The sequence below is a fragment of the Cupressus sempervirens genome, chromosome 3 (assembly GCF_028749045.1).
Source record: "Cupressus sempervirens isolate cs-2001-9-10 chromosome 3, ASM2874904v1, whole genome shotgun sequence".
In the NCBI taxonomy this organism is placed as follows: Eukaryota; Viridiplantae; Streptophyta; class Pinopsida; order Cupressales; family Cupressaceae; genus Cupressus; species Cupressus sempervirens.
The window spans coordinates 617,068,805-617,088,474 of record NC_143120.1 but is presented as its reverse complement, the minus strand read 5'-3'; the positions used below and the strand labels follow the sequence as shown (position 1 = coordinate 617,088,474).

The 19,670-nt window shown below is 36.4% G+C and overlaps 1 protein-coding gene across 1 annotated transcript in view; it reads right to left on the bottom strand.

Annotated features, from left to right (window-relative positions):
• Positions 1 to 19,670, bottom strand: part of LOC149568183 (DEAD-box ATP-dependent RNA helicase 38-like) — a 62,358-nt gene that overhangs the window by 25,948 nt on the left and 16,740 nt on the right. The window contains exon 2 of the mRNA XM_089821182.1: positions 19,210 to 19,526. Coding sequence (XP_089677308.1) covers positions 19,210 to 19,506 — 297 coding nt within the window. The 5' untranslated portion in view covers positions 19,507 to 19,526. The remainder of the gene's footprint in view (positions 1 to 19,209; positions 19,527 to 19,670) is intronic.

Sequence of the window (19,670 nt, the reverse complement as noted above, 5' to 3'; positions counted from 1 at the left end):
ATAACAGCAAAAGCATGAGCTGGTCATCCCACCACTGTCTAGACTGCAATCAATTGAATGCAATTGAAACCTCTAAAGAGGATACTTAGGAATTGGCAAAGAAAACATTGCTTCTGCTTCAGCCAAGTTTGGTAATGTAGACTCATAATTCCACTGAAGACAGAGAAATTAATATAGTCTTGATGATGCTGTTGAGTTAAACATTTCTTATCTTAGTATGGAAAATCATTCAAGAATCCTTTGGTCCTTGCTTACAAAGAAGAGACTCCATATTGCAGTACCAAATCCTTGAAAAGGTAAAGGACAGTATTGCTCTACAGATGGAAAATAAAGCAATCTGGACTGTAAACAACACAAAAAGAACGTAAAAAATAAAAAACATACATTATAATTTTGTGTTTTAAAAAGACCTGGAAAGGAAGGAAAAAGGGGAGACTAATAAGAGACATATGGTTGCTAGGGAAAGCTATAAGAACCAATTCAAAACTTATTTAAAGTATGAACTCTGATAGGTTGGATAGGAAAACCCTCTTTTCAAGCTGCATGGATCGGTCATTTGCCTCAATCAAAAATTGATATTTAAATACTTCAGTTTACGCCAAATTTAGTCTTAAGTGTCATTCCCTCGAGGCTGACCTCAAGTCTTATAATGAAAATGCAGAAAATAAGACAACTAAGAACAAGAAGAAAAATTGCCTTTTCTATTACTTACGTACAACAGTACCTAACAGAGCAAATGCCTTCCCTTATCACAATAGCACAACAATATTTTTGGAAGTTAAACCTAAAGTCAGGAACAGCACTGTGGACCAGCTAATCAAGTTAAATAAACATACTCATCCCAAAGATTCTCAAAGAGGCAGCAGGCACGATTTTTTGAAGCATCTTTAAGATGTTGGCACCTTCAACTATTTACTGAAGTCTACTAGTAAATAAGATTACCTTACGCAAGCTAAAGCTTTAGGAAAGCTCACAAACAACCACCAATAGAAAAATACCTTAAAACACATAGAGATTGGAAACCATTTAACCAACATGCCAAAGCCATGCAAATTTTGATATTTCTGCATCCTAGAAAAATGGGTATAAACATACAAATTATAATCAACAAAGCATTTAGATACATAAAAGCCAAATCTTCTCAAAGGATCCAATAATGAAGAAGAGTTTAAGGTGGTCATTATAAGGTTGAAAAAGTGCAGAGAATTGGAGATAAAAATAGTGTTAGCAGAAGGGTATGCTTCCATAATTATCAATGTGGTAAGAAAAGGATGGATCACTGATCTGAAGCTGCAGACCCTCTTAGAAGAAGCCTTCGAAATATCTCAGTATTTACTATTTTGATCCCTTTTCTGCAGACCATGTCTTCAGGGAAGCCAACGTGGAAGCAGGCAGTCTTGCAATTAAGTTGTGGATAGCTTTGAATGTTGTTCATTGATTGGTGAAAGAAATGGCACAGGGTAAGTTCTTTGCTAGCCCGATAGAGAATACAGAAATGATGCTGGTGAGTCCCTAGGTCGGTGCTTAGGGAACATTGATGTGAAAATTCAAGGAAAATCTAGCGATCTTCCTTGATGTGTCTCCGATACCCGGAGACCCTACAATATAAGTTAGTATCACATTATCACTAGTTCAGCTGGATTTTCTGTTTAATCTGCACACAACATTTCAAAGGGCAAAGGTAGCCCAATCTAAGCTCAAATAGTGAATTTTATTTTTGGCATTCAGCCTGTATCAGTTTTTTTTTTCCTGGAGGCAATTTTGCAGTGTTTGGATTCTAATTTCAATTAAAAGCTTTAAAGATTTTGATGGCAAGGGCAATGCTAGAAATAAATTTCAGCAAACACCTCTTTATCGCAAAAAGCATGAATTAAAAGTATTTTCTTAAAATGTGGCCTAATCTCATCATTTTAAGTAATAAGGGCTTCTCAGTTGCAGTACCTAGTTAATTAAATCAAGGCTCTAGTTGGTGGAGATGTTATTAGGCTGACTTGTGAATGCACGAGAGAGAAAATGGCATTTCAGGGTAGGATTTCCAAATACAGCTTTAGTCATGTTGATGTCAGTTTTATTCCGCTACAACATGCAGAATCAAACACTCAATGCTTCGAGGTGAAACACTAAATACTCAGTCCTTTCTTGAGTAAGGTCACTTCTCATGCTAACCTTCCAAACTAAGATCATGAAATGACTTCAAGGATCCTTCAATCTGTGGATGAATGATGTGATTGGGTGATAATCACTTAGGGTACTTGAGCTTTCATTCAACGGATAGCAACTCTTGCACTTCTCAAGATTTAGCTTCACAGTGTGCAAAGTATAACTACTGATTTTCCAACTTCCACCTAAACTTAAAGTCCTGCTTCTACTTCTCATCTAGGAATGCAAAGAATCATAGATGGACTTGGACTCTACTAGATGTAGTTAATTATTGAGTCCACCCACCTAATGCAAGATTCCAAGGAATACACAAATGGTTTTCAAATCAAAATATCCTCCTCAATCCCATCGAATGGATGCAAACTAAAGATTTAATATCAATTGAGGTTAATTGCTTTCATTTGCTAATCACACAATGCACTCATACCATCAACAAGAGGCTAGTGGCCTGGATTTGTTGGAGACAAGCATGTAAACATCCACAATTACTTTCATTCAACTAAAGTACTTCAACATGAAAAGAAATCTACTCCAAGTGAAAGATTGAGGAAACCAATGAACACTTCAAAGCAACATTTAGTAATTTGTCGTTAGAGACCAACAATGAATTATCAATTACTTTGATAGCATCATACCAGATATTTGATCAAGTCTATCGCTTAGCTAGCCTACTCTAGTCTCCTACGCTTCTCTAGCTTCAAACTCACTCACTCACTCTTTATAAATGAGAAGGCGTTGGCCTTTTATAGTTGCTCAATTACAATGAAGGGACAATGAGAAGGCGTTGGCCTTTTATAGTTGCTCAATTACAATGAAGGGCCAAGATCGATTCAAGATCAAGGGCCACAATTAATCCATACAAACCCTAATTAGGGTTTCCATTATATCAACCAATTTTCTTAAGACACCACCCTATGGGCCAATAAGGAAATTAAAATGTTTTTGAGAACCAATGAGAAAATGGTATATTTTGTGTGATATGATTAAATGTTTAGTCCTTGTACCCAAACTTACATAGGGTAGGTAAATACGTTCAGCTTAATCGAAAGAACAAAATGGGTCAATGACATGAGTTTCAAACTTCACTTTCAATAAATGATCAGGTTTTATCTTTTCTCCTTGCAACTAGAATTTTCTAAATGGAAAAAGACAACTAGGTGCCATCTAATCATCCTCATCTTGTAGACTTAATCAACCTCTAAATGATGGGAAAATATCTCTTGGTACTCAACATTGCCAAGCCTTCAATAGTGATCTTGGAAATTTTCTCATTATCATGACTTAACCTTGCATCTTCAGCTTCTTGATGACATAAAGTCTTCATGCGCTTGGATTCTTCAAAGAAAACTTGGATTTCCGGAGGAAATTCAGCTGATAAAATTTCTTCCACTTGTAGATTTTGATTATTCTTTCTTCTTATTGTTCTTGAGCTCAATCTTGAATTTTCCTTTGATAACTTGATTTTGCATCTCCTCATTTAAAGTCTTTGAGCTTGCACTTGTGGCATCCATCCTTAGCTTTCCAAATCTCTCCTTGCTCCATATTTATGTTGCAAAATAAAGGAACAAAATGCATTAAGGTCATGAAATGATGGAATATCAGAAACCTGAACATTTTCATGAAATTACAATTCATTAACATCGAATAAGGAGGTAAAAATAGATTTTCTCAAGTTCAAGATCCTTCTTACAAATTTTGAAATGAAATCATATTAAAATCTGGAAAAACAAGCAAGTTCTCTAATATATCATGCCCAGATTTTTTTTTCTCAACCTCCATATCTCTGATTAGAAGCCAAGGACATGTTTCTAACACCTCCAATCCATGGTGGAAATAACCCATGTGTTGGGATTTTGCCTTTTGAGTAAGGGAAAAATTCATACCTCTCAAGGGATTGGAATCCCAAGCAAAGGGTGGAATCTGCCTGCTTCTTGGGACAATTTTTTTTTTCACCTCATTACATCAATTCCAGCCTTGAGAGTTCACGTATTTCCTCACCTCTGGTTCGATTGGTCATGACCTTTGCAATAATCACCTTCATTACATCTGCACCTTGATGTTTATCCCAAAATTGAGCGGAAACGGGAAATCTCATGATTCTTGGGATTTCTTACAGTAGAGCAGTGGATCCTGGGAATTTCTTTGCTCAAATATCAACTCTCCATGCCTAGTTCAAATCCTATGATTCTTGGGATTTTTCCCAATATAGTATTAGACCCTAGGAATTTCTTTGCTCACTACCAAACATCAACTCTCCAAGCCTAGTTCAAAATTTGTCCATTAGTGTGCTTCAGATCCTTGATTTCAACCTTCAATCACTTTTCTCTCTCTCAACACTTCAAATTAGGCCTTTGATTGCCATGAAAATGTAGGGCAGAAATCAGACCTCCGTTGGGAATTTTCCCAATAGATGAGAGAGATTCCCTATTGTTCTTGGGATAAAATTAGACCTCTGTTGGGAATTTTCCCAATAGATGGGAGAGATTCCCTATTGTTTTGCCGAAGAGACCGCTGCATTTTGCCCCATCATTGGCAACTCCTTCCACTTAATTATTCCATCATCACTTTGTATCAAACTCACTCACCCCAATCAATGCTTTCAATTTGGTTTCAAGGGCAAATTTCATGCCTAAACTAATCTGCTCTGTTCGTGATAAGGTCTAACTTTTCATGTACACAAGCATTTTTCAATCTAATTTTCAGTTTTTTCACTTGGAATCCAATTTCCAAACTATGTCAAATCATCTCCTATCATTTTGAGACATCTCCGTTTGGGCGAATTTTGACATTGAGATGGGATTTTTGGGCCAAGAGAGGGGGCAGAAATCAGGATACTGCTGGGAATTTTCCCAAGAGACATGCAGACTCCCTCTTGTTCTTGAGATTTTTTTCAACACTTAATCACTTTCTTGTCAAAACCTCATTGATTAGACCTCCCCCCACCTAATTTGATTGCAAATGAAATTGGGCATGACTGAAGTTGGATGACTGTCTCATTTAGCAAGGGTGAAAAATTGGCCTCTATTGGCATTTTTCCCAAGAAACGGGCAGATTTTGCCATGTCCTTGTTGTTTTTCTAAGGATCAATTGCAGATGTAATAGCACTGCCTGTTTATGGTATGCGTTTTTCAAATGCAGCATCCTCTTATTTATATTGGGCATAGGCCATGAATAGACACGTCCCTTCATGAGACATGTCTATTTGATAATCAGATAATTAATATAATGACAAGTTTAATCACACACAAATATTATATAATTTCTCTCATTTAACAATAAGCTTATATCTCAAATATAAAGAGCACATACACACACACACACACACACACATATATACAAGATTATTTGACTGAAGCTATGAAACATCAGCACTCCCTCTTAGCTAGGGAGGATAAACATGACAAATATTACACCATTGGTAATATTAGGAATGACAAATTTTAAGAATATCTTTGATCAGAAGATAGCTACCATTTTGACTTCACATTTGATATCAAGAGTATTGGTCTTCCAAAATATCAACACATTATATTCACCAAATACTCAAATAAGATTTGATATCACATCTAATATCATGAGTATTGGTCTCCCAGAATATCGACATTCGATATTCGCCAAGTACTCAAAAAGTTTTAATATTACATCTTATATCATGAGTATTGGTCTCCCAGAATATCAATGGTATTCACCAAATACTCTAAGTAATAGCCTTGCAAATTGTTGAGATGCAAGATATTCACCAAGTACTATGAGTAATGGCCTTCCAAAACATCAAGTCATGTGATATTCACCAAGTACTCTATGTAATGGCCCTCCAAAACATCAATTTGCATACCATTCACCATGTACTAAAAAAAATGTTTATATGATATGTGCACACACATTCTCATAATGCTTACCATATAAACATCCAACGTGCAAAGTATGATCTATCATGATCTGCATAGATATCATAAGATATCTGTCATAATAAAAAATTAAGTTATTGTAAGATCGTCACGTTTTAGTAACTTTTGCAAATACAAGTGACATCATTTGGAAGTCGTCACTTCCTCATGATGTACAAAGGGGGTAGGCCCATTAACATCACATAATCACGAGGTATATTCATGAATCACAGTCCTCTTGACTGCTACAATTTATTGATCACTGAAGAATCCATCTCAACATAATTTACTCCCTCTGAATCAATATGACCAAGATCACCGAAGGTTGATTGGATCATATCCTCTATTTGCTCCCTCTCTTTCAAGGTTCCCTCTAATGAAATGATAGTCTCCCTCTGAATTCTAATCCTCCTCTTTTTCCTCCAAGAACATTCTCAGAAAAGATCGCAGCAAATAGCTCTTATAGTAGGTATTAGAAATACAAAGGTAGCTTTCAAGATATCATAATCAGAAAATACTTACCTCTTGTAGTCAAAAGATAATGCCCTTTAGACAATATTTGATTCACTTGAGCACTACTGATAGATGAATGCTCCAACCTCCAAGCTCATAGATACATGATTAATTACATTCTTGTTTGTTGACCTATGTGTATGACTTGTGGTCGCCCTTCCTTCATTTCCTATACACCTTTGTTTCTAGTGGGCCAAATTCCTACATGACCCGCTTTGTGCATGATGATCTTCACAGCCTTTCATATTCCTTTCATTCCTATGAGACTATCATCACGATCTAAGGCTTTCATTATCTGTGACCAGTCTTCAATTTCCTATAAACCTGATAGTGACAGTCATGTCAGTGCCCTAGTGAAATATTGACTATTTCCAACTCTTCATTATCTTCAGGGATGCCCACGTAGGATTGCAAATTTAATTAATATAATCAGATTGAGTTTGTCTAATGCGCAAAAGCGATTCCAATATGAAGAAGTTGATTTTGTTCATCGGATGAGGAGGCGAATGAGCTCAAAGGTCACCCATTCTATCATGCGAGTAGCCATGTCGGTTCCTGCTGCAACCATGGTAAGTAAGATCCCTCTTTGCCAATAAAAGATTTGAGTTCATACAGAATTTGCAAGAAGTCCTTTCGGTCATTGTCATCTCTAGACAAAAGGAGGTGCTTTTGTTGTTCCATCTTCCTCACCAAAAACTCTTCTTCAAGCTCTTTGCATTATGAAGAGACCGCCCAACCCAGTCTAGTCTAACAAAGGAACAAAATCCCTAATCCTAAAACAACCACTTTCTGCTAAGAACTCCTCTATTAGCACAACCTGAAATGAGCAGCCTCTGCGTTATTGTCATCAAACATTCTCATGCTGAACGTCATTTGTCCAATAACATTGGAAGTGAGGACATTAAGAAAATCTTTGACGTCTATAGCACTGGATCGTTGTTAAAAGATGGAGGCGAGAAAGAGTGCCATCTCTTCTCGGAAGTGTCAACCACTTTTGAAGACATTTGGAGGTCGAACAAGTGAAAAATATAGAGCTTTCACAATTAAGGCAGACAAAAAAATCAGATAAATTTTCTCCATTAGAACATTACTAATATTTAGCATGTCGTTATGCATGGAATTTCAGCAAGCTCATGAAAACATGGTAAGCAAATTTGTATTTTATTTGTATGATCTATTTACAATCTACGAACTGAAGTAAATATTTTATGAAATATCAACTCCACTTTAATCATGAGCATAAATCCGTGGAAATTTCATTTATAAATAAACTCATCTCCTGTATTCAACATATCCAACCAACAGTCGGCGGCTCCTCAAACATTTTTCTTGGCACAGTTTCAATTACTATGGGTGGCATTATTTTTGTAATGTCATAGTGGACGCAAATCCCAAACACTCAAAGTCTCTATGTGGAATCTCGACCATACTTTTTCACTATGGTTGTTTAACAGACCGCGACTTACAATTTATTTTTGCATCAACAACAGCCAATTTGGGAATGAGTCAGACACGAGCATTATATAAACCCTGTATTTAGTTTGGGCTCATAACTCAGCTTGATCCCTGCATAGCAAAGGCTCTACGAGAACACTGTGCATCATCATAGATCTTGATTTTGTGCACTTAATTGTCTATGGGGATTTTTAGACCATTTGTATTCACAGAGAAGAAGCTTTGATTTTCATGCCATATTATTACATTGAACCTGCTCTAATACCATATTTTTCTAAGGATCGATTGCAGATGTAATAGCACTGCCTATTTGTGGTATGTGTTTTTCAAATGCAGCATCCTCTTATTTATATTGAGCATAGGCCATGAATAGACATGTCCCATTGAGGGACATGTCTAATCATTAATCAAATAATTAATATAATAACAAATTTAATCTCACACACACACAAACACACACATATATTATATAATATCCCTCATATAACAATAACCTTATATCTCAAATATAAAGAACACACAAATATATATAAATTATATCTCATATGTAATTATATATACAGGATTATCCGACTGAAGCCATCAAACATCAACAACCCTTAGGATTGTTCCAAAGAGATACGGATTTTGCTGTCCTATGGACAAATTTTAAACCTTAGCCAATTTTCATCAGAAAACATCATTTTGCACTTGTCCTTTGCTTTTCTCCTCATATTGCACCTGAAACTTGTCATTAAGGGTCACAAAATTATGGTGAGTATTGAAATTTTTCCCAAAACATTGTCGGATTCCAACCTAGTGTCAAGAATTTCACTTGCAAGTTAACTCCCCAATTCAACATGATCATTTGCTCAACTCAAAGGCTAGAAGGATTTATATATATATAACATTCAAGGTAAGTTATCGATTTAGATGCAAATGGGAGATTTTTTTTTTTAAAGGGGGGGTACAAATGCACATATATATATATATATATATATATATGTAAAATAAGAAATGAAAAAAATACAAAATTAAAACATTTGATAGCTTGTAACCACCAATACATATTCAAATATTCAATAAGATTATAAACCATATCAATGATATCATATACATCTATGTTCATGATTCCAGTGCAAATCAGCAAATGATCACAATTACAAAATCAAAATGTAGTTCATCATTCAATGTTTATCAATCTGCATCTGAATCATTTGGATTTGCAAAAAATTCCTCATCTCCAACTCCTCCAACTGCTGCAAGTTCAAGATCATTTGAATTGAAAGCGGTTCCACTTGCGCTAGGTACACCAAGTGTCATGATGTTATCAATATCATCATCCATGATTGTAGTAAGATCTTGAATTGTTGCATCCATGTTTGCTCACTCAAGTTCTACATCCCAAAGCTTGGCTGCACCTTCCTTATAGTGATCCTCTTTTTTAAAGCCCAACCGGTTAGGTTTCACTAAGTGGATAAAGGAGTATGTACTCCAATTCCGTTCAGCAGCAAAAGAACTTGCAACCTAGACATTGTCCACAATTACAAAATTAATTAAGGTAAAACATAAAAATGAAAACCAATTTTAAGAATTGTAGAATACATGTGGTAAACAAAAAACAAATAAAACTTACTTGTGAGAGAATTTTGATTGCAAAAGGCTGTAGATGCTTAAACGGTTGACCATAGAGGTACCAAACCATGTCACATTGGTCCTTTATTGCAAAAGAACTAATGTCTTGCTCCTGAAGGAACTAACCAACATTCAATCCTGACCTTTTTGTGAGTATCATCATCTAGGAAGAATCTTGCAAAAGCTTTATAGCACCCGCTAGCAACTTCTTCATCCACACATGGTGCTACTCTGTCTAGCATGCCCAGTACTACCTCATTATAGCACCTTGGAGACGAGGCATATGCAAGGAGGTGCAATGGTGTAGTCATCTTTTACCAACGATGATGAATGATTGATTCAAGTTTATTGCATAAGGTTTCACATTTTGCGGGGTCATCCTCATGTGCTTTTATAGAAAGTGTTACCTTCTCTACCATTGTATCCATACCATCATAGACACACCCCAAACAAGGCTGATTTGAATCAACTAAGCGAAGCATAGTCATGATAGAGTCCATGAAATCTAATACAAATTGCACACGAGCCCACCAACTGTCATCCAAGATCATTCCCTTGACCTTTTGTGCCCTCTCTAAATTCAAAGCCTTCCATATACCCCACTAGCTAGAAATAATCATTTGGCTTAGTGCCCCTTGCACCTTGACAAGTTGTCTACTAATAATAGTATGAGATGCAAATTGGGTTTTAGTCACCTAAGTAAGTTAATCATAACAATATGTCAATAAATATTAAGCAAAGTTAGATACAATTTGAATCTTGATAATTGAACATGACAAAATATAATCAAATTTAAAAAATAAATGAGATTTAATAATTACAATTTACCTTTAGCAACTCCAAATCGGAGAATGATCTGAATATGAATTGTGACATGTCATGGTTCATTACAAACATTTGTATCTCCTCTTCCTCTTGGTATATTTGCTTCACCCAATCTTTTTGGGTGTCAATTTGTTGCAAGACCAAGTTTAGGGAGTGTATAGTGCCCAAAAAATATGGTTATACCAGCCCTCAACCAAAGCACATGCACCCTTGTAATGTTTTGCATTATCTGTAATCACTTAAACTACATTCTCACTACCCACCATCTCTATGGCCTCAATGAGAATCTTGGGAATAAATTGTAAATCTTTCACTTCCCCTTCAGAATTAACTGCCTTCGAAAACATTGCCCCTTTGGGTGGCACTGCAATCACATTAATCAATGGTCAGTTTCTTCTATGTTTCCATCCATCCGAAACAATAGAAACACTCAAAGTTTTCCATGAATTTCTAATTGGTTGAATAGCTCTTTCTACACAACCCCTCTTTTGCAATAAAACAGTACACACATTTTGCTTTATTTATGACTGCCACAATTTCCTTCGAATATGGTGATCTCCCCAAATTGAAAGGAAAATAGTTGGCATAGAGACAACGTGCAATGGCTTGAGCAGCAGGCTCTCTTGCCTCTATTTTAAATGCGGTGTCCAATGGACCTCTTTTGCAGGCAATAGTTTCTATTTCTTCCTCTTCTACTCCTGGTATAGGTACTTGCGAGAATAGGTGTTTGGAGGATACAACTGGCTTCATAGGTAATTACATTGTTTTCCTTGAGAATGGAGGTTAATAAAAACTATGTTTTGATCTTTTTATCAATTTATCAGCAGCTTCTTGTTCTTTTACAAATAAACTATTTGTGCATTAGATAGCCCCCTCCCATTTATGCCTTTGCACATTAAAAATATTTTACCAACAAGCCCCATAATGAAGTTTGACCCAAGCAAAAGAGCTATTGAATGGTTTGCCATTATTACTTTGACAAAAATTACACTTTCAAAGATGTGACCCACCTTCGAAAACCTGTGCCATTCTTCCAGTATGTCTCCATAAAGGAAATGCTACATCAATTTCAAAATTATCGGAGGCGGTCATTCTTCCACAATACAATATAATTTCTTAATATGCCTATAATAAGAAATTAAATAAATTTAAATTAGAAAAAAAAACTATGAATATTATAAGTGCAGAAAAATAATAGAAAACTACTAAAATGGATAGCTAAACTTCTTGCTTTTTTCCTTTTTATCAAAAGAAAAATTATAAACTTGAAAACTTTCTTCACAAACTTGAAAGAAATATTCCAAATCTCAAAAACATGCATTAAAGAACTCAAGAATGGGATCAAATGCTTATCTTAGATGCTTAAAACTCATTTGTGGAAGCCATCTCTTGCCCTACGAACAATCCTCTTTGAAAATAATCACCTTGCCTTCAAAATGCCAAAATAGAGAGCACATGAGAAAAGAGTACAGATGCAAACAAAATGTGACAAAGTGGTTGAATGGCCTCTTTAGGGTCATTTTAGGGTTTAGAAGCAAAAATTAGATTAAAATATGCATTTTCCCTGAGGTGAAAAAAAAGTCCAAAAACCTCTTTTCAGTGCTTCTGGACGTTTGGATTGTAGCGGAGGCTCCTAGAGGTGTCTGGATGTTGGTTGGAAGCCACTCCCAACCATCCACATGTATGTGTAAGTCATTATGTGGTTACTATGTGAATCCAACCGACTAGGAGTGGTTTCCAATCAACATCCAAACACACCTATGCCAAAATCTGCATCCAAGAGCACCTGCCTCTGCCTCCACCCTAAAGACCTACTTTAAGTTATATTTGTATAGATAATGTCAAGATGTTTGAGACAAGTTACAACTTCATAGGAGTTATAATAAAGATTTTAGATTTTGGGATTTTAAAAAAAATCCAAATAGCCAAATTTCAAGATTTAGCACACCTTTAGCAATGTTACCTCCCACAACCTATCCTAGCTTTCTAAGGTCAAATTGAAGTTGAAGCAAGGATTTTCAAAAGGTTTTTACTTGTTTTATCACAAATTACATAATCTCAACTCCGTCTTCCTAACTAGCTTAGCCTAGCTTTTGTGCATCTATGACAAATTGGACTTCCCAATAGACCAAAATTGCTCAAATTACTTACTCAACTTAGAGTCCTAAAAATTGCTACCAACTAAAGCTATCCAATACCACCTAAGACATCTACTCCTACTACTAAAGCAAAAAGAGGGGGGCCCACTTGCAATGGGTCGATGGTGTAAAATCCTCACAACATCTAACACCCACTCGAAGAAATATTCCTAAACATTTCAAGGATAAAACTTGTTTGGAACTAAGAGCCTTTGATTTCCACCCATCAAACAACTAGGAAATGCACTCAAAATGGAAGAAACCACAAATTGAGCTAAGAAATTTCATCCTCAATTACCCATCATGTGCAATTGTATTCATTCCTCGCTCAACAAAAACCTAGAAAGCTTCTTAGATCCATTAGGCTTAGCTATTTAGGTATCCTTACTCCAAAAGCATCCTAGAAAGAGCCTCGTTGCCAGTCAAACGTCCATAGCCCCAACAAGGTTATCAATGTGGTCAACTACGAACATTGCTTTACCTTTAGTAATTCTTATTGAGTAGCACCAGCAAAGATATTTGCACACCAAGAGCCAAATCGCCTCACTTTTCTTTACTGTTCTCATTTTTTGTTTTCTTTCTTTTAATATTGCTTTTCTTTTCTTTCAATCTTTTGTTTTGGCTTACATATAGTGAAGTTTGTAGAGGGTTTGGAAAAACACAATTGCGCTTAAGGTGTATGATTTTCACTACAGAGCAATTAAGTGTGAGTAAAATGTTGTAATCGAAAGACTCAGGTACTCAAAGTTCAACTATGACCCCATCCAACTTTAGGACAAACAGTTTTCAAAAAGATAAGGCTTATTAGAAAATCAATCTCCAATTCATGAGAACCCCACATAGAGATTTCCATCAAATAAAGAAAACAAGTCTACTCGAAAGAACACCAGAGTGTGTTGTATAATACCTTGCCCTTCTCACAAATTGAGATCCTTCAAACTAAACTAACCAAGTAGATACCTAAACAAAAGCAAACCAAATGACAAAGCAAACCACTTGTGTCAAATGACTCAAGAAAAACCTAGAAATTGACTATCAAAAGCAAACCAAGCCAAAAAATAGAGCCCCTTAAACAAATCTCAAGTCAACTAACTCATGGAAAATATTTTCCACGCTCAACAAACCTAATCACTCCCTAATCATTTGCACAACCTTAAACAAGGGATTAGAAAATCCAAGCTACGTGTGAATCTTGCAAACTATCTTATAACGCCTTACACATCTTATATACCCTTACACATTTGTATGTCACTTGTCATTGAGCCATCATTTTCCAAAGTTGCTGACACGTGTGAGCAACCTTTGTCCTCTCACTCTCTTAGATATTGTGATTGACTCATCACTATCACAAGTTGCTCACACATGTGTGAGCAACTTTGACCCTTTGAATAGTCAAATTGCAATCCACTTAGCCTCTGCATGGCATCCACATCATTTATCCTATGCAATCCCAGCCCTTCATCCAACTTTGAATCTCAATTGTCAACTGCTCTCAAAATCCTATAAATTGAGAGCTCTCCTCCTAATTCCATAAGCAATCTTATTTCATTGTTATTTGATCTCAAAATCCTATAAATTGAGAGCTCTTCTATTAATTCCATAAGCAATCTTATTTCATTGTTATGCTACCAGTTTTTTTGAGCAACCATGCACCTACCTTGCAACATCAACAACACTTAATTATTCTTGAGGTTCGCATCGCATGTCTGATGTAGAAGTAAATTAAGTTGTTTCTCATTTCATTTCATCATGTTTACATGTAGGTGTTTTGATATCTTTTGTGGTTTGCTTGAATATGTAGGAATACGCTTAGTTGCTTATGTTTGTTCTTTTAGTTACATTTTATGCAATAGATTTTGGCACACCCAGTGGGACCCACTTCACTGATCAAACTAACCTTCTAATGTGTTTTTTAACTTTTTTTGTTAGTTTTTAAGATTGTAGGTTGAGTTTTTTAGTAACATTTCATGTAATACAAATTCCCACAAGCCCTAATTAGAAATTATATAATATCAACCAATTACCTAAAAGCACCACCTTGTGGGCCAATAAGAAAATCACAATGTTTTCGAGAACTAATGAGAAAATGGTACACTAGGTGTGATATGATTGAGTGTGCTTGTAATTGGGATTTTTTTATGAGCTAAAGACAACTAGGTGTCACCTCATAATCCTCATCTTGTAGACTTGATCAACCTCTTTATGATGGGAAAAAGTCTCTTGATACTCAACATTCCCAAGCATTCAATGGTGATGGCATATTCCCAAATTGCTTCATCTTCTCGAATTTTGTCATTGTCATGATTTGACCTTGCATCTTGAACCTCTTGAAGAGGTGAAGTTTTCATGCACTTGGATTCCTTCAAAGCAGCCTTGGATTTCCAAAGAAAATTCATGTTAATTAAATTTCTACAAATTTTGATTTTGATTTTTTTTCTTATTATTGTTCTTGCTATTGATCTTATATTTTCCTTTGATAACTTTGTTGGGAGGTCGGTGCCTTTGTCCAGCATAGACCAACGGATTTGTGACATGTGCTTAACTGCCTCCCATGGATCCTTGTCTCTGGCTATTGTCACGTTCATTGACAGCTCGAGCTTTTTTTGTAACAGCAACAATGATTCCAATAAGTGGTATCAGAGTGTTGGGTTACGAGTTCAAATCCCCTAGGTCATGCTGAGGGGGCGATTGTTGGGAGGTCGATGCCTCCATCCCCTCTAGGTTGATGCTTTTGTCCAACATAGACCGACAGATTTGTGACATGTGCTTAACTGCCTCCCATGGATCCTTGTCTCTAGCTATTGTAACATTCATTGACAGCTCGAGCTTTTGGTGTAACGGCAACAATGATTCCAAAAAACTTGACTTTGCATCTACTTATTTAAAGTCTTTGAGTTTGAGCTTGTAGCATCCATCCTTCATTTTCTAAGTCTCTCCTTGCTCCAAATTTACCTTGCAAAATAATGGGAAAAAATGCATTAAGTTCATGAAATGATGGAACATCAGAAATCTTAGCATTTTCATGAAACTACATTGCATAAACATCAAACAAGGAGGTAAAAATGGATTTTCAAGTCTAAGATCCTTCTTGCAAATTTTGAAATGAAATCATTTTAAAATCTGAAAAATAAACAAGTTTTATGTTATATCATGCCCAAATTTTATTTTTTCTCAACCTCCTTATCTCTAATTAGAAGCCAAGGACATGTTTCTAAACTCCTCCAATCCATGGCCGAAATCACCCATGTGTTGGGCTTTTGCCTTCTATGTAAGGGCAGAATTCATAGCTCTAAAGGGATTGGAATCCTAAGCAGAGGACGGAATCCACCCTCTTCTTTGGATAATTTTATTGTCACTTGATTGCATCAATTTCACCCTTGCAAACTCACATATTTCCTCACCCTCTAGTTCAATTGATCATGCCCTTTGCAATCATCACCTTCATTACATCCATGCCTTAATGTTTTGATTCGCAACATAGGGCAAAAATCTCATGGTTCTTGGGATTTTCCAATTGAGCAGTCAATCCTAGGAGTTTATTTGCTCACTACCAAACTTTGAATCTCCATGCCTAAGTCAAAATTTGTCTATTTATGAGCTTCAAATTGTCACTTTCAACCTTCAATCACCTTTCCCCCTCTTAACATTTCCAATTAGGCCTTTGGTTGTCAAGAAAATGAAGGGCGTAAATTAGACCTCTTTTGGGAATTTTATCAATAGATGGGTGGGTTCCCTCTTGTTCTTGGGTTATTTCCCAAGTGATTGGTGGATTTTGCTGCTTTATTGGAAACTTTTTCCACTTTATTATTCCATCATCACTTTGTTTCAATTTCAACCTTACTCGCCCCAATCAACACTTGCATTTTGGTTTCCACGACAAATTTCATTTGCATGCATTTTTCAATTTGATTTTCAGTTTTCTCACTTGAATCCAGTTTTCAAACTATATCAAATCATCTCCTATCATTTTGAGACATCTCCATTTGCGTGAATTTTGTAATTGAGCTAGGATTTTCAGACCAAAAGAGGGGGACGAAAATCAGGGTCCCAATATGATTTCTCCTGAGAGACACACAGATTCCTCTGCCTCACTAGGAATTTTCCCAAGAGACAAGCAAATTCCCTCTAGTCCTTGGGGTATTTTCAACACTTACATTTTCCTTGCCAAGACCTTATTGATTAGACCACCCTTCAGCAAATTTGGTTGCAAATGAAACTAGACAACTCTGGAGTTGGAAGATTGCATCATTTAGCCAAGGTATAAATTTGGCCTCTATTGGGATTTTGAACCATGTCCTAGGGATTTTTCCCAGGGACATGCGGATTGCACCATGTCCTTGGGACAAATTTTAAATCTAAGCTAATTTTCATCAAAAACCATCATTTTGCACTTTCCCTTCGCTTCTCTCCTATAATTGCACTTGAAACTTGTCACTAACAGGAACAGAATTTTGGGGGTGTTGGGATTTTTCCAAAGACTTGGTTGGATTCTGACCTAGTGTTGGGAATTTTGCATGCACGTTAACTCCCCAATTCAACACTTAGTCATTTTTCCAACTCAAAGGGATGGAGGATTTATATATATACTATTCAGGATGTTTGTGATAGGTTACAGTTTCATAGAGGTTATAATGATTTTGGGGGTTTTCAAAAAGTTCCAGAAAGCCAAATTTTTTGGTTAAACGGCCTTTAACAGTGTTACCTCCCACAACCTATCGTAGCTTTCAAAGTTAAATTGAAGCTGGAACGAGGGTTATCACAAGGTTTTAGCTTGTTTCATCACAAATCATTTGATCTCAACTCCATCTCCCTGACAAGCTTAGCCTAGCTTTTGCACATATTCCTGACAAACTTGACTTCCCAATAGGCCAAAATTGCTCAAAATCCCTTCCTCGATTGCTACCACTAAAGCTACCCATGACTACCTAAGACAATTACTAGTGCTAAAAGCAAAAAAGAGGGATCTCCATTTGCAATGGTATAATGATGTAAAATCCTCACAAGTCTATATAATGGGTGTCCGGCAGATTGGAAACATTAGCCATTACAATAATTCTAGGATGAGAGTTTTGCACCTAATGGCCATTATAGGGCTACAACCTTGCCTCTCGTTTTGTTGGTTAGTTGGATCTGAATGAACCAAAAGCAATATTTTCTCCATTGACGAGAATCTAGATAAGGAATGAATGCCCAGTCGGAATGGAGGATGTAATCATCTTGGCTCAACCAAGGGTTGGCATTCCTCTACTAGGGAGCTCCAAGAGTAGCTTTTACCAAGAACTGAGGTAGACAGACTCCCGTTCATGAAGGATTTTTTTGGGCATGACCTAGATTAACACAGATAAAGAGCCGAAGGGGTTGCAAATTGCTTAAGAGACTGCATTTTCTGGCGCTTATTGATCACCTGGATTGGATTGGGAGTTTCTTCAACCAACTTTGTCAAGCAAGTTGTGACAGGGTGATGCAGCATAGGTGAGCACTTTTTTGACAGCACTCCAAACTTCAAAGGGACAGGGCTTCAAAAGAGAAAAAAATTAAGGAACCCAAGTTTTGGTATTCTCTGTTTGACCTAGCATTATTTTTTGTGGGGTTTGGTTTGATTTGAACAGTATCCTAATCGACCATGTGGTCATACTAATTAGTTTTGGAGGTTTTAAGAACCTATTTGGCTTATGGCCCTGCACAGCCCCTTAGGTCTGAAGGTTGGGATCATATGGCCTGGATCGTGTTCAACATTGATGTTTCTAGGGCCCCGACATTCTGCAGTCTTGATCTTCTGATCAATCTACTCCACTCTGCTTATGTATCAAGAAAAATGATTTCCAACAGGATGTCCGCACACGAATTTGATCATTTAAAGAAAATTTCACTATTAAATAAAAAGAACAGCATCACACTAAACATCATAAATAATTGAAAAGCCATGAAATGTGGATAATGCTTACAAATATTCCTACAACATTGTTAACGAATTGGTTGCAGAAAGAAAAGCATGAAATGGAAATGGAAGTAGATCTTTCCTTCATTATCAGCCTGTACACAATACAGTGGATGCTCAAGAAAAACCTAAAGATCTAATTCTAGGATATCAATTCTACTTGCTTTATGCCAAACCCAACAAGCAAATGCTATTTTAGCTAGACATGCGAAGGGAGACAAAGAAGACCATTCAACTGACCAAAATCAGCCACTATACAGGCTTCTGCAAAACTGAGACTCAAATGTCTTGATGATTTTGAGCTAGACCTGTTCAGGCCTCAACCTCTTGCACTCACTAATTACACTCATCCAGGTTAAAATTCTAGTCACTAAAGGAAACTCGCTGAGCTCACAGCACATAACCATACCTACATGTGCTATTAAAACAGCCATCCAAAATAAAGGCAGTTCCACCAAAGCAGAGAATTCTCCAGCCAAAAATGAGAACAGAGGCCACCACATTAAAATAGTTTTCTCGCCTATGAAAAGGTAAAATGAAAATCCCAAGAATGTCACTTCTACATAATTAGCAGAAGGATTAGCTCGATCCAAATGGACAATTACTCAAATGTCCCACGTTGGGAATGTCAGTGGAGAATAAAGAAAATGCAAAGCAGGGGATGCTGAGAATTTCATACCGCTTTGATATGTGACTCATCTGAGTCAGCTGGCTCAATAAGTTTATCACTTTTCAGAACAATTTCAGGTTTATCTACAGTAGCTGCCTCATTGATATTTATAGAATTTATTACATCTACTGCATCAGAAGCCTTATCATCATCCAACTCTTCATCTCCCCACCTCTTTTTCTCTACAGCCTTGGTCTCTACAGACTTGTATATACTACTATTTTCATTTTCCGTTGAATCCTTTTTCTGCTCTGTCAAAGTTTCTTCTCTATTCATCATTATCTTTTCCTTCCCATCCCCTGCCATTCAAAAAAAAAGAAGCTAACCTGGACCACCAAAAAAAGATGCCATCAGAAACATTGGCAATAAGTTCTCCAAAAAATACAATCAAATGAGATAATTGAGGTTTACTGTAAATGGGATCAATAAATGTACCTCTGCAATGCAAATGCATACTATATTTACAATTG